The sequence below is a fragment of the Polypterus senegalus genome, chromosome 12 (genome assembly GCF_016835505.1).
Source record: "Polypterus senegalus isolate Bchr_013 chromosome 12, ASM1683550v1, whole genome shotgun sequence".
Classification (NCBI taxonomy): domain Eukaryota; kingdom Metazoa; phylum Chordata; class Cladistia; order Polypteriformes; family Polypteridae; genus Polypterus; species Polypterus senegalus.
The window spans coordinates 29,823,125-29,844,782 of record NC_053165.1 but is presented as its reverse complement, the minus strand read 5'-3'; the positions used below and the strand labels follow the sequence as shown (position 1 = coordinate 29,844,782).

Below are 21,658 nucleotides of genomic sequence, written 5' to 3'. Positions count from 1 at the left end.
GAGCTCCGCGGCTAACGCCGTCTTTCGAAGCAACTTCGTCACACTGCCACCAAATACTCACAGAAAAATCCACAAGTTAATATACACGCTGTCTCTAGAGTTTCTCCACACTGAATTCCTCCAGGCACTACGGAAGCAGAGAGCGGATCAGCGAGCGGAAGCAGAGAGTGGCGGCGTCTCCCACAGGCACGTAGCCCTTTAAAATCACCCGAGCAAGTTCACCTGAGGTAAAGCCGGCAGCTGACCAGTAGAAATAACCGGCAATGGGAAATTAAAGTCGATCGCTCAGCGGGTGGTGGAAACTTAAAGCGACGGTGATTCAGCTGAACACAGAAAGCGCGAAGCACCTATAAAAAAGGCAAAGATGACTTCAACACTTAATGTAAGTTCTATCTGCTCTCTGCCCATCGAGGGCACGTTTATATGTTGTGTGTCCTACAGTATGTACAGCTCAGGTTTTCCGGCCGACAGTGCAGATAGCTTCACGTGTCAAAAATGTTTAGTTAATTTAGAGTTGGTCGGGAAAATACACGAATTAGGAATCTGATAGCGATTAGGCAAACCGAAAATTGGATCGAACTCGGTTTGTTTAGACAATTCGGCTACTTCTGAATCGGCTTCAGTCTCTCCAGGTCCCACTGTAGTCAGTGCGGGCGAAATCAGCAGCACCAATTCAGCCACAGGGCGAGTGGGTAACAGTAAGAATCCAAAATTTAGTCCCCCAGCACCCAGGTCACCAATTCGGACCCAGAACAGGTTCTCAGCTCTCGCAGCTGCCTGTGGAAACTGAGAATAATAAAGTGCTCATAATTGGCAATTCCATAGTGCGGAATGTTAGAATTCCAAACTATGTTAAACCAGCAGTTAATGTTAAGTGCCTGCAGGGGCCAAGATTTCTGGCATAAAGGCCGCATTGGACCGTGTTGCAGACGATTAAGTATCTACCTTATTGCTGCATGTCGGCACTAATGATATTTATTTACAGCAATCTGAGGTATTAAAGCGAACTTCATCTCTCTATGCACCAAAGCTAAAACAAAATGTCAGAATTTAATTGTATCTGGTCCCTTACCAAGATTATATAGAGGGGATGTGATTTATAGTAGATTGCATTCCTTTCACTGCTGGCTAGAAACCTGGTGTGCAAATAAAAGCATAGCATTTGTGAACAATTGGGATGATTTTTGGGAAAGGCCTGGATTTTTCAGAAGAGATGGTCTTCATCCTAACTAGAGAGGATCTTATGTATTATCCCAAAATATGGCAGCAAAACTGCCTGGTTGACTGATTAGAGCACCATCCAGGCCGCAGTCATGTGATCTTAAATCACAGGCTGTTCTTTATCCCACCTGTTATTTTCCTGAAGCTGTTACCCATAATCCCTGTTGTGGGGCATCCAGTAAATTTAGTCTTGATACAAACCATAAATTAATTGATAACCAAAAATAAGGTGTATAATTAGACCAAGGGATAAAACCAGACCTCCACCAGGGGCATCTGTAATAGAAATTTAATTCAAATTAAAACAAAAAATATATCAGCAGTTCAGAAAGAACCATGCAGTTTTAAATGCTGTTTATTGAACATTCGCTCTCTTGGCACTAAAGCTGTTTTGGTAAATGATATCATATTAAGTAAAAAATCTGATCTGTGTCTTCTTACTGAAACCTGGCTTAGTAAATGTGACACTGTTCCCTAGCTGAGGCGTCACCAGATGGATACTCGTTCCTTCATAAGTCTAGAGATTCTGGTCGAGGAGGAGGCCTTGGAATAATTCATTGTAACAAAATGCAAATCACTCCTAAAAATTTAGGCAACTTTACATCCTTTGAGGCATTCATTTTAAATATTAAAACAGATTCCAACACAATTATAGTGCTAGTCTACAGACCACCAGGGCCATATTCATTGTTCATGACTGAATTTAGCAACCTTCTGTCTGATTTGGCTATAAATTATGATCACGTAGTTCTGATGGGGGATTTTAATGTACACATTGATGTGGAAACTGACACTTTTAGCAAATGTTTTACTTATTTGTTAAATTCAGTAGGATTTTGTCAGATTGTCAAAGGTCCAACTCATAATCATAACCACACATTAGATTTAATTATAACTTACAAAGTTGAAATTCAAAATTTAAATATTACTCCATTAAATGTAGTTATTTCCGATCACTTCTTAATTACATTTGATTTAGTTCTGCCCATGCCAGCGCACTCACAGATTAAAACAAAGACAGTGCGACATCTAGATTGTAATTCTGCTTCAAAATTTATAGATACCTTGAGTAAGTCGAGTGTAATTGTGGAAAACCATTTAGATCAGCTAATATCACATTATAATGTGACCTTGAGAGATGCTCTGGACACAGTGGCTCCCTAAAACAAAAGTGATCAAAGCACATAGAAACTCTCCCTGGTTTAATGAAAATACTCGAGCTCTTAAATTAGAGTGTCAAAACTGGAGCAGATGGAGAACAACAAAGCTACATGTCTTTCAAATTGCATGGACAGAGAGTGTTAATAAATATAAAAAAGCCCTCTTTAAAGCTCGCTCAGAATACTATTCTACATTAATAGATAGCAATAATAAAAATCCTAGGGTACTTTTAGAACAGTGGCTAAATTAACAAATGGGAATTCAGATCAACAGTGCAAAATACCAACAGATATTAGCAGTACAGACTTTATGAACTTCTTCAATGAGAAAATTAAAAATATAAGATCCCAGATCTCAGCATCACAGTACAAACCAAATACTAGCTTAGCAGACCCTGCACATTGCATTCAGCACTTTAGTAATTTTAATCCTGTAACTCACCAGGAAGTCTTAACTTTAATTACTAAAATGAAGCCCACTACTTGTTCCCTAGATCCAGTGCCAACAAAACTAGTAAATAGTGCAATGGATGTTATTGCAGCCTATTCTAACCGTTATCAATAGTTCATTACTGCATGGCACAGTACCTGATGCACTAAAAGTGTCAGTCATTAAACCTTTACTTAAAAAGTCAGACCTAGACCCACACATACTAAATAACTATAGGCCTATTTCAAATTTACCATTTCTCTCTAAAATACTAGAAAAGTAGTCGCCAGTCAGCTTCAGTCACACCTTACGCATTACAATTTATTTGAGAAATTCCAGTCTGGCTTTCGCACTGGTCATAGTACAGAAACGGCACTAACACGGGTTGTAAATGACATTCTGATATCCTCTGATGAAGGAAACTCCACTGTAATTATGTTGTTGGACTTAAGTGCAGCATTTGACACCATTGACCATTCTATTTTACTGCACAGGCTAGAAAACGATGTTGGGCTTACAGGCCCGTGCTCGCTTGGTTCAGTTCTTATTTATCAAATCGATTCCAGTATGTACAGAAATGTGCAGACAGTACTCCATCATTATACACAGAAGTTCAATATGGTGTCCCAGGGCTCAGTACTGGGACCTTTACTGTTTTCACTTTACATGCTTCCACTGGGATCTCTCATTAGGAAACATAATGTTAATTTTCACTCGTATGCAGATGACACCCAGTTATACCTTTCATTTAAATCAAATGAAGTTTCTCCGATGTTGTCTTTAATTAGTTGTGTTAGTGAATTAAAGGAATGGATGAATGAGAACTACTTGTCTTTAAATACAGATAAAACAGAGATGTTAATTGTTGGAGGGAATGACGCTGATCACAGCAATATTTTGTCGTCATTTAACTCAGTTGGAATCCCAATTAATTTTACTGAATCAGCCCGCAATCTAGGAGTTATCTTTGACTCTAGCATGTCATTTAAAGCACATATTACAAAGTCAAGTTTTTCCATCTTAAAAATGTTAGGAAATTAAGGCTTTCTAAATAAACAGGATTGTGAGAAATTAATTCATGCATTTATCTCTAGTAGGATTGACTACTGCAATGCGGTGTTCACTGGCTGTTCAAACTGTTCTCTATACAGCCTCCAGTTAATCCAAAATGCGCTGCAAGAATTATTACAAGAACAAGAAAATATGAACACATAACTCCAGTTCTTAAATCTTTACACTGGCTCCCAGTTAAGTTTAGGGCAGATTTCAAAATCCTCCTTTTAACATATAAAGCATTAAATGGCCAAGGTCCGACTTACTTGTCTGAACTTATCATGACTTACAAACCTGAGCACATTAAGATCTCAAGATGCCGGTCTGCTTAGGATTCCAAGGATTAATAAAATAACAGTGGGAGGTCGAGCTTTTAGTTACAGGGCCCCTAAACTGTGGAATGGTCTTCCTGCTTCCATAAGAGATGCCCCTTCAGTCTCAGCCTTTAAATCCCGGCTGAAGACTCACTACTTCAGTTTAGCATATCCTGACTAGAGCTGCTGATTAACTGTACATACTGCATCTCTGTTGTTAGTCATTAGCACTAAAACATAAGTAACATGATAATTATATTTGAATACTAACCCTCACCTATTCTGTTTCTTTCTCGGTACCCAAATGTGGAATTGGTGCCACGCCCACCTGCCAAGTTGTTTGCCTGCCTATGGTAAAGTCATCCCTGATGGAGGATCACAGGAATCATGGGAAAGAGGGGTCCTTTCATCGAGCAACGTTTCAGCCGTGGCATGGCCAAATGGGGAGGCAGCTAGATGGATGAGGTCTCCAGGACTCTAAAAATATCCAAACCTAATTATGTCATATCATCTACTGTTAAACCGTACTTCTAAAATTTTTATTATTATGCTGTATTAAGGAATTGTTCTGTTCTGTGTATTGTATTGTATTGACCCCCTACTTTTGACACCCACTGCACGCCCAACCTACCTGGAAAGGGGTCTCTCTTTGAACTGCCTTTCCGAGGTTTCTTCCATTTTCCCTACAAGGTTTTATTGGGAGTTTTTCCTTGTCTTCTCAGAGAGTCAAGGCTGGGGGGCTGTCAAAAGGCAGGGCCTGTTAAAGCCCATTGTGGCACTTCCTGTGTGATTTTGGGCTATACAAAAATAAACTGAATAAACTGTATTGTATTGTATTGTACTACTTACAAAAGGTTACATTGACAATCGTATTACGTTATTTTTAAAATCTTTCCTTTTCTTAGCACAAGCACAGCTGAGAAGCTTCTATGCATATGCTCCATAACGCATTAAAAAATAATGCATTTAATCACACTTTGCATTACAAGCAAAGGAGAGCTTTTGTCAATGCATGATTTCCTGGTACACCGATTACATTGATCAGCGCATCCAGATTAATTTTCTCCTCGCACCACCTTGGTTTGAGAAGAAGTATGAAAAAATATGAGGTTAACACAAAAAAACAGATCACCAATTCAAGCTTTATGAATAATCGATTCACCATCAATAATTGTTTTGGTAAAGCCATACTCAGTGTAATCCTTCTTCCACTTTATAATTTTTCCACCACAAGCCATGATTAAATGAACGGTAAAAAAGTAAGAGCGAAGCGAGGGTGACTTATTTAGGCAGGCATATATATGTCAGCAACATTCATGACAATGTCAATCATGCGACGTTATTATTAAAATGTTTCCTTTTCTTTTTCATTACTTCTTTAACACACTACTTCTACGCATGGTAGAGTATTTTTTGCTATATATATATATATATATATATATATATATATATATATATATATACACAGTGGTGTGAAAAACTATTTGCCCCCTTCCTGATTTCTTATTCTTTTGCATGTTTGTCACACAAAATGTTTCTGATCATCAAACACATTTAACCATTAGTCAAATATAACACAAGTAAACACAAAATGCAGTTTTTAAATGATGGTTTTTATTATTTAGGGAGAAAAAAAATCCAAACCTACATGGCCCTGTGTGGAAAAGTAATTGCCCCTTGTTAAAAATCACCTAACTGTGGTGTATCACACCTGAGTTCAATTTCGTAGCCACCCCAGGCCTGATTACTGCCACACCTGTTTCAATCAAGAGATCACTTAAATAGGAGCTGCCTGACACAGAGAAGTAGACCAAAAGCACCTCAAAAGCTAGACATCATGCCAAGATCCAAAGAAATTCAGGAACAAATGAGAACAGAAGTCATTGAGATCTATCAGTCTGGTAAAGGTTATAAAGCCATTTCTAAAGCTTTGGGACTCCAGCGAACTACAGTGAGAGCCATTATCCACAAATGGCAAAAACATGGAACAGTGGTGAACCTTCCCAGGAGTGCCCGGCCGACCAAAATTACCACAAGAGCGCAGAGACGACTCATCCGAGAGGTCACAAAAGACCCCAGGACAACGTCTAAAGAACTGCAGGCCTCACTTGCCTCAATTAAGGTCAGTGTTCATGACTCCACCATAAGAAAGAGACTGGGCAAAAATGGCCTGCATGTCAGATTTCCAAGACGAAACCACTGTTGAGCAAAAAAATATTAGGGCTCGTCTCAATTTTGCTAAGAAACATCTCAATGATTGCCAAGACTTTTGGGAAAATACCTTGTGGACTGATGAGACAAAAGTTGAACTTTTTGGAAGGCAAATGTCCCGTTACATCTGGCGTAAAAGGAACACAGCATTTCAGAAAAAGATCATACCAACAGTAAAATATGGTGGTGGTAGTGTGATGGTCTGGGGTTGTTTTGCTGCTTCAGGATCTGGAAGGCTTGCTGTGATAGATGGAACCATGAATTCCACTGTCTACCAAAAAATCCTGAAAGAGAATGTCCGGCCATCTGTTCGTCAACTCAAGCTGAAGCGATCTTGGGTGCTGCAACAGGACAATGACCCAAAACACACCAGAAAATCCACCTCTGAATGGCTGAAGAAAAACAAAATGAAGACTTTGGAGTGGCCTAGTCAAAGTCCTGACCTGAATCCAATTAAAATGCTATGGCATGACCTTAAAAAGGCGGTTAATGCTAGAAAACCCTCAAATAAAGCTGAATTACATCAATTCTGCAAAGATGAGTGGGCCAAAAATCCTCCAGAGCGATGTAAAAGACTCATTGCAAGTTATCGTAAACGCTTGATTGAAGTTATTGCTGTTAACCCAACCAGTTATTAGGTTCAGGGGACAATTACTTTTTCACACAGGGCCATGTATGTTTGGATTTTTTTTCTCCCTAAATAATAAAAACCATCATTTAAAAATTGCATTTTGTGTTTACTTGTGTTATATTTGACTAATGGTGTCATTTGTATATATGTATATATATATATATATATATATATATATATGTATATATATATATATATATATATATATATGTGTGTGTGTGTGTATATGTGTATGTGTATATATATATATATATATATATAGATATATATATATATATATATATACTAGCAAAATAGCCCTAAAACGAGAAGTAGTGTGTTAAAGAAGCAATGAAAAAGAAAAGGAAACATTTTGAAAATAACGTAACATGATTGTCAATGTAATTGTTTTGTCAATGATGTGAGTGATGAGTGTTGTTGTCATATATATATATATATATATATATATATATATATATTTACACACGCACACATAAACATATATATATACATATCTACATATACATACACACATACATACATACACACACATATATACACACAAATACATATACATATATACATATATATATATATACATACATATATATATACATACACACACACACACATATATAAACATATATATACACATATACATACATATCTACATATATACACACACAGCTATTTCGTATCAGTGCAATACGCTGCTTGTTAAAATGGATAACTCCCGCTCTTACGTGCAAGTCTGTGTGGATATTATGAACTATCATATTTGTTCAAGTTCTATTTAAATTTTAAATAGAAGGAATTTTTTATTTAGTCGACAGAAATATCTTTGGTAGGAATGGTAAAAACAGACAGGAATATTACAGGGAGTGCAGAATTATATAATAATATAATATATTAATTATTATAATATAATAAATAATAATTTCTGAAAAAAAAAAAAGCCTTTAAACTGCATTTGAATTCAAAACAGAAACAAAAATATCATCCCTGGTTAAAATTGGGCAGACTTAAAAATAAAGTGGTAGTTTAAGTACATTTGCAGAATAGTATTGTCTTTAAATAATAATAACCAAAATTTCACCATAAAGTGCAGTTTTTCTTCTTAAAAAAATAAGTCAGAAACATAAAAGGTAATTTGACCAGCTTACTCTTTAAACTCTGAGTAACATTAGCCAAAATTATTTTGTACATTAGGCTAAAACAGTGTGATCATTGAACATTTTGTAATTAGATGTATTTAGAATTACTAACGGTCACGGAAGTCCAATGATCCCCAGTAAGAGCCACAAAGTCCGCTTTCTGTAATGCATCTAATTTTGCTTGCTTTTCAGTGTGCACAAAACCATGCTTTTATCAAGGCTTCGCTCGGGAAGTCGAAATGATCAGTCGTAGGAACGCGCTTTATTCCGACTCTAACATTTTTGTAGCTGTGATGTGTGCATCAGTGTAATGGATGTACCAGGAAATCATGCATTGACAAAAGTTCCGTTTGCTTGGAATTGAAAGTGTGATTAAATCGTTATTTTTAACGCGTTATGGAGTACATGCATCGAAGCTTCTCAGCTGTGCTTGTGCTAAGAAAGGGAAAATTTTAAAAATAACGTAACATGATTCTGCGTTAACCTAATATTTTTCATACGTCCCAAACCAAGGAGATGCTGAAGGTAAAATGAATCGGTAGCGCATACATAGTCAGTACATCCCTCTCGGGAATCGAACCTCGAATGTCGGCGTTAGAGAAGACTCTACAATTAGCCACAGCGTGTGGCTTGTCTATGCTAAAGTATGTATTGTAGATCGGGTATATATATACATTTATATATATACCGTGTATCGCAGAGGAGAAGTAGAAGTTATGAAAAGAAAAGGGAACATTTTAAAAATAGCGTAACATGATTGTCAATATACAGTAATTGTTTTGTGAGTGTTATTGAATGTTGCTGTCATCAAGGATTTGATTATCATTATTTCTTTCAATCAGGCTCGTATTTGTAGGATGTGTTCAAGTTACATTCCGTGTTTGTCAATCGCTGTAGAGATAAGAGGTTTCATTCATCGATTAGTTCCTTACTGCATCAATAAACAGCTCGTCTTCCTTTTATCTGTGATGTGACAAACTGCATGCACGGGTTTTTTTACACTGTCTTCCTTTAGCAGGACATTCACTTTTTCCACCGTGTGCTTTGTTTCCGCAGTAGCTGCACTTATGAATATGATTCTATGTATAAGGCGCTTCATATTTTTTGCTGCCTTCTCAATTGTGTAATTCGGTTTTGTTCAGCACTCTTTGGAACTGTTGCTTTTGTCTGTGCACTGCGCCAGTTCCGTGAGCCGCTTGGTGTTCTTGCATCGAAGGTTCCCAGCTGTACTGGTGCCATCTCGTGTAATGTCAGCTAAGACCCGGCACTTAAAACTTTCTCTTGCAGTTTCAATGAGTTTGTGCCAAACACCACCCTGACCATCTCATCTTCCTCTGCATAAGCACAGTCCTTCACACGTGAATATTTACCGGCAGTGTTTGTATTGGATTGCCGCTGATGGACGGCCTTATATGGGCAGGCACTAAATTACAAACGCTAGTGGTAGCCTATGAACTTAATTTAATATAAACTTACGGTTCACGCCGTGCTTTGTTTCCGCAGTAGCTGTACTTATGAATATGCTTGTATGCATCATTTGCTTCATAATGTTTTTCTGCCTTCTCAATTGTGAAATGGCGTTTTGTGCTGATCGCTGTTTGGAGTTCTTCCTTGTGCTCTACGTACTTACTTAGGAGGCGTGATGATGTCACACAAAACTCCGCCCCCCGCGGCCATCTCCAACTCAAGACTCCATTACATTATATGGGGAAAAATAGCTTCCAGTTATGACCCTTATGCGTAGAATTTCGAAATGAAACCTGCCCAACTTTTGTAAGTAAGCTGTAAGGAATAAGCCTGCCAAATTTCAGCCTTCTACCTACACGGGAAGTTGGAGAATTAGTGATGAGTCAGTGAGTGAGTCAGTGAGTGAGTGAGTGAGGGCTTTGCCTTTTATTAGTATAGATAAATATAAATAATGTCTAGTGGACCCTGCATTAGACCTTGTCTTAGAGCTGGTTCTGGTCTTGAATGCCAGTGCTGCTGGGAATGGATGAGGTCCCTGGAAAACATGAACTGTATTGGCTAGATTTAAGAATGCTACCTTATCTTAAGCATTTAAACTGTTCCCCCAAAACCATGCTGATGTGCACTAATTTCTTGAATAATTTTAGAAAATTCCATGCTAAATTTTCTCTGTAATGTTCTCATGCAACCACATTTTTAAGATATTGCTTTATTTTTCAGATTTGCTGCACTGTTTGTATATTTCTGTTTACTGTCAAGAAAAATTGGTAATACATCTTGGAAGCCTTACTTCTGTATGTTAAAAAACAGCTCCACTTTGGGATTCTCAGTTCCTGTCACTAAGAAGAACTTTGCCTCACCACTCTAAGCAGTGCGATTTTTTCCTGATAGCATTTTTATGTTTCTTCAACAGCTCTGATAAAGTTTCCTGTCATCTCCAGTAGACTTTCATAAACTACAGATTTTGTAATAACTAATTTCAAAGCAGGGTGCTGAGCTTTGTTGTTCTTTCAAGTTCAAATTTGTTTTAATATCTCTGGCAGTAATATCTTTAATGTTCATTTTCATTTTTTTCAATAATCCTTATGGACTCACAAATGAAATCGATTAAATTACACATGTATCACATTTGATGTAGTAAACGAAACTGAGGACTTTATCAAAAAAAAAAAAAATCAGGTGGACACATTCCAATACTGCCTATAGATTGAAAATTAATTATGGAGGATATTTAAAAATAATATGAAATAAAACAGAAATATATTAACATCTGGAAAAAATTGAATCTTAAAACAACAGTATTAAGAATATGACAAAATATTAAGATTAATGGGGAAAATGATGCATCATAAAATTATGTGAAGATGAAGCATAAGGTAAAAAAAGTCACTGCTTTAGTATACTTAAGAACAACACCCAGATTTTCTTCAAGGTATCATTAAATTTATTAAAATATCCTTAATGTGAATTACACAGAAATGCCTCATATGTTTCTTGTAAAAATGTTTCTCAGTTTGACTATTTTTCTAAATCAACAGTCTGTTGCTTTCTATGACAGAGTGGGATACATTTTTCTTTATGTAATAACAAAACAACTAAGGCCATTGAAACTGATTGTTTATGGAAGGTTAAATTTTTAAGAATTTCTTTTATTTGCATTGCTCAATGCCTCAGTTATTCTGTTTCATTCCAGCTCTTACTCCCTGATCTACCACTATCTCTTATATAAAGAGCCTAGTAATTAAACCATAAATAAACATCCGATAAGTGTGAAACTCTAGACACAGTATCTACTGGATCCCCATGAGAAAAACTGATGAAATGCATATCGCTCCTAGATAGGAAATAAAAATTCTGGGTTAGTATCAATGGCAGAGCTTTAAAGATAAAGCAGATTGTACATTATTTATAACATTAGCTATGTTCTCATCTTTATTTATAAAAAAACTAAAGGTTGTGTCTGTCTGTCATTCTCAAACCACTGAGGTCAGAGCCTTGTTCTTAGTCTTAGTTGAAAACCTATGACGTGATATGCACTGGTGACCCAAGAAATGTGGCTCTGTGAACCTCTCTGAAGTTACCAGGATTTTGTCTTTCCTATGGCAAATGCAATGGGAAACTCATGGAGAACTTGTCATGGCAGAAAGAAAAAGTAGAACACAACATATAGCAAAGTATATGATAGGAAAAAGAAGACAAATCCAGCATTCACCGAGTGTCAAGAACATGCAGCATGACAACCTGCTGGTACTCAAACTACTGGGACCTTTGCTCTTGGGAGGACCAGACGTCTGCCAGCTTTTAGTAATCAACAGTTTTTTAGTTTAAATAACCTGCTCTGGCAACACTGCCATTCGTAGACGTGGTTTCAACTAACATCCTTTAGCTTTAAACCTTCACTACCTATGAATAACAAAGATGACTCTGAATAATGGGGTCCATCCATACTTGTGCTTCGCCATTAAAATATACAAACATTTTGTAACAATATAAAGGCATTATGTCAAAAAAGCAAAATATTTTATTAAAAAATAGTCTCTATGATATTAAATGAGTTATGTTTATGGCAAAGACTTTTTTAGATTCATAAAATAAGTAGCTGAGATGGATTAATACTCAGTTGCACTATACATGACTGATATGCCAACATTACACTGACATGCATTACATATGTAACAGGAGAAGCAAAATAAACTTCTTGAATTTATCTTGACAGCAGCACTGACTTTCCTTTATTTGGATTTGGATGGTTGGTATCAGAATTGATGCATCTTTACCTTTCCTAAAGACTTAACACAATTTTAGGCTTAGAAGAGATTTCATTCAACCTTTTCCTTATAAAAATAACATGATGCTAAATTGAGTAAGCATATTTGACTGGGTTCGTCCCACTCGGAGGAGATGAAGGGCAGACCCAAAACACCCTGGAAAGATTATGTTTCTACTGGCTAGAGAGATGGCCATAAGTTAAGGTAGTATGGCAACTGTTCTGTGTAAAGCTCAGGGTCATATATAACAAGCTGCATCATGTTCCAAATGCATTATTTTTCATGAAAATGGGGAGGAAATAGAAGACAAATGGCATTCTATTTATTCTATTCATGTCTGTGTTTGAGAAGTTACATACTTGGATGAAGGTCATGAGGTTTGCACAGCATGCAGCCTCTTCCCAAGACAAGTTCAAAGTGGCACACAAACAGCAAACATCAGCATCTTTGATTGTTTTTATTTGTGGAACAAGAAAAACCTTGTATGGCTTTGTGTTTGTACAACCTGCCAACATGCCGAACTATAGGGAGTGCTACAATGGAAAGTACTACACCCTGGGATTTTATTAACAGTGATCAAAATAAACAACATGAACGTAACTGTACCAAAAAAAGGATATAAATGAACATTTTGTCCACAGGATGCAATTACTTGCTCTTATGGCAACATGTCCTACTAGGAAAAAAATGTTATTTTTCATGTTTATGTCAACAATCAAGTTTATCCATTATTGGAACTATCATCTAATTTAAGAAATATGTATTTGATCAAATACAGAGCCTACATTTACTTTCTCAGAATGTTGCTTTACTCACTGGACTACACACTAGACAAATATAGCTAGTTATGGTGGTCTGGTATAATTAGTTAGCTTAAAAACTACTCAGCCTCACATAAAATACTTTCAGGTTTAGTTAACTTCCTTTTGAAATTTTACCTTTACACTGTGTGCACAATTATTAGGCAAGTGAGTATTTTGACCATATCATCATTTTTAATGCGTATATTCCAACTCCAAGCTGTATTAACTTGAATGCTTATTGGATTTAAGCACGTCAGGTGATGTGTATTTGTGTAATGAGGGAGGGTGTGGCCTAAGGAGATCAACACCCTATATCAAGGTGTGCAGAATTATTAGGCAGCTAGTTTTCCTCAGGCAAAATGGGCCAAAAAAGAGATTTAACTGACTCTGAAAAGTCAAAAATTGTAAAAAGTCTTTCAGAGGGATGCAGCACTTTTGGAATTGCTAAGATATTGGTGTGTGATCACAGAACCATCAAACATTTTGTTGCAAATAGTCAACAGGTGCAAGAAACGTGTTTAGAACAAAAGACGCAAATTAGCTGCCAAAGATTTGAGAAGAATCAAATGTGAAGCTACCAGGAACCCATTATCCTCCAGTACTTTCATATTCCAGAGCTGCAACCTACCTGGAGTGCCCAGAAGTACAAGGTGTTCAGTGCTCAAAGACATGGCCAAGGTAAGGAGGGCTGAAACCCAACCACCACTGAACAAGAAACATAAGTTCAAACGTCAAAACTGGGCCAAGAAATATCTGAAGACAGATTTTTTTCAAAGGTTTTATGGACCGATGAGATGAGAGTGACTCTTGATGGACCAGATGAATGGACCTGTGGATCAGTAATGGGCACAGAGCTCCACTCCAACGTGGAGGTGGGGTACTGGTATGAGCTGGTATTTTTAAAGATGAGCTAGTTGGACCTTTTTGCATTGAAGATGAACTCAAAATCAACTCCCAAACCTACTGCCAGTTTTCGAAGACACTTTCTTCAAACAGTGATACAGGAAAAAGACCATGATTTTTATGCAGGCCAATGCTCCATCACTTGCATCAAAGTTCTCCACTGCGTGGCCAGCCAGTAAATAAGTGTAATGCCACGAAAAGTGCACGCAGGCACTTCAGTTCGCAAGCACTGGTACGAGAATGCAGTCACAAGTACGCTGCAGAGCTACAGCGCATGTTTATGTGAAAACAGCATTCTCAGATGGGGGGTAGGGAAGGATCCTGAACACGACTGAGACTGAGAATGAAAAGTGAATAAAAAAAAAAACTAACCTTTACAAGTATCATACATTACTGGCTGTTACACACTTAAATCAAATGCGTGTTTTTATTCTAAAATAGTAAGAATAAAAACAGTTTACTTCTCAAAACTGAAACATGTGGGATCGAACTCATGACCTTTTGGATACTAGTCAGCAGCTGATACCATTATGCTACCGTGGTAGCTGTAGTAAGTATGTGTCAATATGGCATGCTAAGGTGGCTTTTTTCTGCAGTTATATTTTTGAATAAAAGCATACTTGTTCTATTATATTTGTACCTTTTGTGGAAGTGTTTGATATTTGGACTTCAGGCTTCATACATTATATAGTTTATGCTTACATTTTGTCATTTACTACTACAATATGAAAAACGTTTCTATTTTAAAAATGTGTTTACACGGATTACTGTAGAAACGGAACACACGTGAAATGCGTGTGTTCCAAATAATGATCTATTATTTCCACTCTAAAACTCCACTTCACTCCCAGATAATCAATCAAGGCATGAGCTGGGAGAAGTTTGTGCACGTTCTAAGTCGGTGGGGGGATGGAATAGCCGGCTGCTTGCAGCCTGATTTTTATCAGCACATTTAGATGACAAAAGACGCTGGTGGAGAGCTGTGAACGATTTTAAGAAGCGATTTAAGGTGGGACGGAATTACGAGTTTTTTCGTAGGCTCTGGTAATTCTAGTGTTAAAACCACTTTTTGTCTGGCTGCTGCATAAATCTGAATCATTGATTTTAACACAAGAGTGAAATGACATAACCAGACAATGACAGAAGAACATGGTTCTATCACACACAAAACTCTACCTTTCTTATAAATGCTTTACTATTGTAGGAAGGCTCTTTAGAATACACCTTTTAAAGCCATTAAACTAAAAAAGGAAAATCAGATCTATGATGTCAATTTTTCATTGTGGCTAATAAGAACGCAAAAACGTGCTGCCATTTGCTTGCAGCAATTTAAACTGTACGAGTACTTAACAGTTTAAGTGCACAATTGTTTAAGTTAGGCACCTCAGGCATAAGGTGCCACTCAAACATAATTGTCAAAGGACAAACTAAACTGACATTCACAAAACTTTAAAGTGACCTACAAGTAAGTAAACCAAAAATGCCTATTTTACTTGTCAAGATACTGGATTAAATGTTGCAAGGGTTATTGAATTTAGTAGCACTTGATTGACACATGGATGCACAGATTTGGATAGGAGCCTTATGGAATTCATGGGATCTGGTATGCGGTTTTTTAGTGCTGCTGGCTGAAATGGACAGAACTGAAGTTGGTTATCTGCAAGAACCACTGGGAATAGAGGTGGTTACGGAATTAAAAAAATTATCTGTCACTGCTCAACAAATGGGGTGTTACTCTGGTAACTTTCAATGATTTCACCAAAACCCTGAACCAAAAAGAACCCTATTTTTTTTTATTTTTTTTTTGTTACAACTTTACTCATCCCTAACTGAAATAATAAGGGAATCACGGAATCTTGGGGCCTAAACTCTTTTTCAGACATGGCTAGATAAAATGTATTTTCTATATTTCATGTTTTACAACAGATATATACTGCCTAAGGAGTACTAGTGCTTTGCAAATATTTTCTGTAAGAAAATTTATTGGAATACCTCCTCATTGACCATATGGCTGTACAACTGATTTATTGACTCTACCAATTTGCCTAAAGAAAAAATGTAAGGAGACAGAGTTATGGATGAAAATATAAAAGAAAATCTGGCTAATGGTTTTATCCATATGTCTAATAGTTCTAGGAGAGCCAAAAAAAGTTTGTTAGGACTATGTATTAATTATAGGGAACAAAAAAACAACTATTAAAAACAATTACCTAGTTCCCTTATTCTCAGCCCTACTGAATCAGGTTACTGATTCCAGCTTGTTTCCTAAATTAGATCTGTCTAGTCGTTATAATCTCATACATATCTGTAAAGTTGATGAGCAGAACACTGGCTTTAGCAACTCCATGGGGAATCACAAGTAGTCTGTAATGCTTTATGGCTGGTGGTCATCAAATAGTCTTCAAATGGGGCCAAATTCTCACAGAGCAAAATCTTTTTGAGTTTAGGTGATCCAGGCCAGTGTAGTTATGAACATTTATCATTACTTTAAGGAATATTTTTAAGGAATTCTATATTGTTGATGACAGCAGTGTTCATTACCTGCCATAAGAGTTGACAGCTGCAAGAAGCATGACATCAGTGCATCACCACATATAAGCCACACAATAAGCTTAGACACAGGTAAGCTACTAGATCAGCAACCTGTCATTTAGCTGACAGGTAAATAGTATGCTTTTAAATTCCAGTGAACAATCCCAGCTGAACTGCCTCAGGGACCACACCTGCTGAGAAGGCAGAGTGACACTATGAACTATTCATCAGCAGAGACTGCACATGTCTCATATTTGTCACTTAGCAGAAGATTTTCATGCATCATTATGCCTTTTCCAACTCTATGACATACTGTGTCATTATAAAAATCTTTACACTGTTTAACACTAGAATTCCTGAAGCCTATGAAAAAACTCGTAATCACAGGCCCATCTTAAATGCCTTCGCACCTCTCCATCAGCATCTTTTGTTTTGTAAATGCTTTGATTGCCGGTACAACAAATAGTTCTGAGCAGGCATCAGCCACAGTGCTGCTCTTGTGAAAAGAATGGAGATAAATGCCATCAACTCAGAGAAGGAGAGGCAAGTTTGTTGTACCACGTGAACGTCACTGAGAGAATAAAACTGAATAATAAAAAAACAAGCGCTAACTTGTACAAGTAGCCACAATTTATACTGTGTGTTATAGACTCAAATAAAACGTAAGCTTTTATTATATTACAGTAATAATAAGAATTGCAGCAGCTCACTACTCAAAATGTGGAGCGCCCGGTGCCGAACCCGGGACCTTTGGGTTATAAGGCAGCGGTTCTTACCTCTGCCACATTCAAGAACACATATCAACTCCTTGTCGGTTGACATTTGAGCTTAGGTTTTTAACTCATTGACAGCAACATGTAAATCAACTGTTTTTTTTCTTCTTTTGTTATATTCTTGGATAAAAGCGAACGCGTTTATTTGGTAGTTGGAATAAAGTCTACACACATTATACACTTCACATCATTATTAGTATAACATGGAGAAAGTTTCTGCTTTAGGTATGTGTTCAGCATCTCTGGCCTTGCATTTATTTCCTTTCATCCTACACTTACCCAGATCTTTGTACACACGGAACAGACATGAAATGCATGTATTCCAAATAATGATATACTGTATTATTTACCCTATACAACTCCAGGAACCTCACACGCAGATAAGGAGCCTTGGCTTGAGCTGGAAGAACTTTTAGCCCGAGCTCAGCTCTGTCAAGGCTGGGGATGGGACAGCAGTGCTTGCTGCTTGTGCTGATCGACGCATTTACAAAACAAAAAGACGCTGATGGAGAGGTGAGAAGGGATTTAAGGTGGGCAGGGATTACGAGTTTTTTCGTAGGCTTCAGGAATTCTAGTGTTAGGCATAAGACTGACATAGTATACATACCCTTGATTCAGTTTAGTATAGTGTAGATTTATTTTGTTTGCGTTTTGTGATTTAAAGTATGATAATATTGGCTTCACTGTCATTTTACTAGTAACTTTGAAATGTTTTCCTTTAAAATAATAAATTATAATTGTTTTCAGAGTTTTCCATTAATGAAAAATACCAGTGAAAGGACCTTACCTACTGTAAATACAAAATTGGATTATGAACATTTGCAAGAGCAGAACTCATTCATAACCTAATATACAACTGAATATACAGGGTGGGCAAAACTAGGTTTACAGTTGTTTGTCTGGAAAAAGAAAATGAAGGTTATGAGTATTACAATATCTTTATTAACTTTATAAACTCAAAAGAATGTCACAATAGCACAGTGCACTTAGGTACAATCTTACAAGTGCTCAAACTGCCAGCCTTGTGTACTCACAACTGTAAACCTACTTTTGTCCAACCCTGTATATGTAAAGCTGGTTTCTTCACCCACAGTATAATGCATGCTTTCTGGGATCACAACACATTATGGGGGATATGCAACAAGAAAATACATGCATTAAATAAATAAATACATTTAGGCATGCACTTATATTTCCTCTCTGTCTCCCTCTAATGGATAACTTAAGCAGCTAATGTGACATTCACAAGTTCAAAACAGCTCAGCTACATTAAAATATGATCATGTAAAATAAAGTTTTTAAAGTTTATAGCTTTCATAAAATGTCATAGGGTAGTCTGGATTTAATTTGATTTAACTTCCCAAAAAGAATGAATTGTCCAGAGTATTGTAAAGTGCTATTATTAAAGTGACCAAACATTTTAACCTTGTTTAATTCCAGTATTATTAAATATTAACAGAATTTAAACAATTGGGAAACTGCAATAAATAGAAAATGCAGTGCTTAATTAAGCCTGCCACTTAACATTTAGGACATACTTGATTATGGCTGGAATCACTTATAGTCAGGCCTTGTTGAGATCAACATAAAGACTTGCTTATCTGCTGGAGAGAAAGCTGTCATCTAAAGAGCCGGTGGGAACTAAAATAGAGACTAATACTTCATGGTTAAGTGTGCAACTGACAGGCGGACAATAAACATTACCCCTAAAACTCTTCAGATTAGTTTCTTATACAAGAGACAGAAGGTATGTAAAAATGATGAAGGAAAGATAAATATTATTTGAGACAAGGAGACCATTCCATAAAAAGCAGAATCAGTTGGAAAAGGGGAGGGGGTAACATGGTGAGGAACAGGAGGAGGGATACTGAAGACTATTAAATGTCAAATAGAGCATTGGCATTTACTGCTGAACCTTACGAATGTATAGTATTTTTATGGGAATACTCTTGCTGATTTTTAAATTTTAATTAAAGTGTTCATCAACTTTGATAAGGAATACAGTTCTGTAGGACTAAAACATGCTGAAAAACGTCAACCGTCGTATCAAAAGACCCAAACACAGACATCTGGTGGAAGAACCTGAATCAACATACAGAGGAAAACTGGTGTCTCAGGCACATTTGGACTATGTCTACGTACACCCAGGGGGTGAGTCACATTACATGTCTGACCAAATTACTCAATGTTCTGTCAAGGGTATTACCACCATACGTTTTAAAGTCAAAGAGTAGGTGCCATTAAATTAAGAATTTGTACATATGTAATGCATTTCTGGATCTACAGTTTATAACATAGCTACTAACAAGTAATTGGTCTTTCATACAATTGCAAAACATCCCAATTTGGAAACTGTATAGAACAGAAAGTCTTTATTGAACAGCAGCTGCATTTATGAGTATTTCCCAGCACTGACCAACAATTACTCAAACCACCTTAATTTGCTTATTAAAAGTAATAAGTGTGTACAATAAATCAGTGATTCTCAACTTCAATCCTTAGGTAACCCCTGTGGTTCCATTTTTGTTCTAACTAGTTTCACAACCAAGGATTCATTTCACTTTCTTTTAATCTCATTGTTTAATCAGCAATTTTTCTTTTTTCTTTCTTTTATTCTGCATACAGTAGTGAATCATTTATAAGATTTTTGTAAATATTTCTATTAATGATTTAGTCTCTTTTGTCATTTGCCACCATCAATTCACTTTTTTATGCATCATTTGTCCTCTTAATTGTGTCTTAAAAATGAAAATTAATGACTAGTGGAGTAAACACCAGGGTAAGTGACACAGAATGTTGAAAGATCACAGCTATTTCAGTGTTCTACCCACTAGCTTGCTCATTAGTAAATAACACACTAAATAAAAATAATAAGTAAAAAACTGAAATAAAAATGAGTATAGTAATGACACTTTAAAAAATAAGACAGAAAACTGACTCAGGGTGATGTTGGAAATCTTAAAAACAAAGTTAAAACAAAGTATTCCCAATGCTTGCTACATTTAATACAATACCTAACAAATACACTTTTGCAATTTCTCTCTGTGCTGCTGTTGGAAAAATAAGAAATGTAAGACTGTAGCTCAAATGTTGGAAGTCACCTTGAATAAAAGGTGTCAACCAAATAAGTAAATAGTAATAAAATGTGGTTAAACTATTACATTTTTAACATCAGATAACATATCAAATGTTAAATTCAATGGTAGGTCTTGGAAAATTTTGTAAATAAATTTAATGTCTCCTCTAGAATGCCACAAAACAACCAATATGCAATTTGGGTTTCTAACAACCATTTTCCCATTTTTAATTAAAAACCATACACCAGATCTCATTATGCAACAATAAAATGAGATATTGTGCACAGAAATGTGTGTCCTTGGTAATAAAGACAATGAAGCTTGGCATTCTTGTATTATGTAATGTGATTAATTATTTTGAAGAAAATAAACATGTATAGTAGAATGCTGTTTTGATTGTAAGGCCAGGCTAAACCAAATACCACTATTTTTGTAAACCCTCATACTGTATGCAAACTAAAGAAAAAACGTTGGTTTCAGTCTGGACTGTGAGATGCTTAATATTTCAGAGGCAGAGCTACTGTAAAAGTGTATTGAATTAGCTGTGTCTCTGCAGGATGCACAGTGATGGTTGTCTGTCTCTGAGCAAAATAACATTATTTTAGATGTGTCTTAAATAGGTGTCTTTTATGTTGCTGCTGCAGCAACAGATTTCCTTTGTTGCCATATTCTAAACAAATTCTTGCTTCTGACATATCAGCTTAATATGCTTCTGAGGCACACTGAGAACAAAATTTAAATGGGCCGAATTCTTTCCTTGCTTAAATTTAATAATAAAGCATTGAGCCCATTTCTGGATAATAAACACTGTGAAATTAATAATGACATATTACTTTAAGATGGCTGAAGTAGAGTACAATATGGTCCATCACACAGTATTAATCATTATTATATTTTGTTTAATTTTAAATGGTTTAAAAAGTACAGAACTATCTTCTTTATATACTTTATTACATACAGTGTTTATGTGTTTCATTACAGTAGAATACAAGAATTGTCTTCACTTGTGCTCAGCTCACTTACTTCTAAAATGCGGCCAATGTGTTTGCAGAAAAGAGACTGATGTTATTTTAAAGTTTTAGAAATAACTGAAAGGGCATAAACCCAGTCTTTTGTAAAATGTAGTATTGGCATGCTAGAAACATGTCAAGAATGTTGTAGCTTCAATTTTGTCTGTTATCA

At 36.3% G+C, this 21,658-nt stretch overlaps 2 protein-coding genes across 10 annotated transcripts in view; one reads left to right on the top strand and one right to left on the bottom strand.

Moving 5' to 3' along the window:
* The window catches only part of dcp1b (decapping mRNA 1B), a 196,075-nt gene that overhangs the window by 89,683 nt on the left and 84,734 nt on the right, over positions 1 to 21,658 (bottom strand). The gene's annotated exons all lie outside the window — the stretch shown is intronic.
* The window catches only part of LOC120540046 (voltage-dependent L-type calcium channel subunit alpha-1C-like), a 1,017,626-nt gene continuing 1,015,257 nt past the window's right edge, over positions 19,290 to 21,658 (top strand). For 7 of the 8 annotated variants that reach the window (XM_039770507.1, XM_039770503.1, XM_039770506.1 and 4 more), the window contains exon 1: positions 19,295 to 19,550. In XM_039770507.1, the coding sequence (XP_039626441.1) occupies positions 19,421 to 19,550 (130 nt within the window). In that variant the 5' untranslated portion in view covers positions 19,295 to 19,420. Of the gene's footprint in view, positions 19,551 to 21,658 lie in introns of all 8 variants that reach the window. The other variant, XM_039770508.1, reaches the window with a different exon arrangement.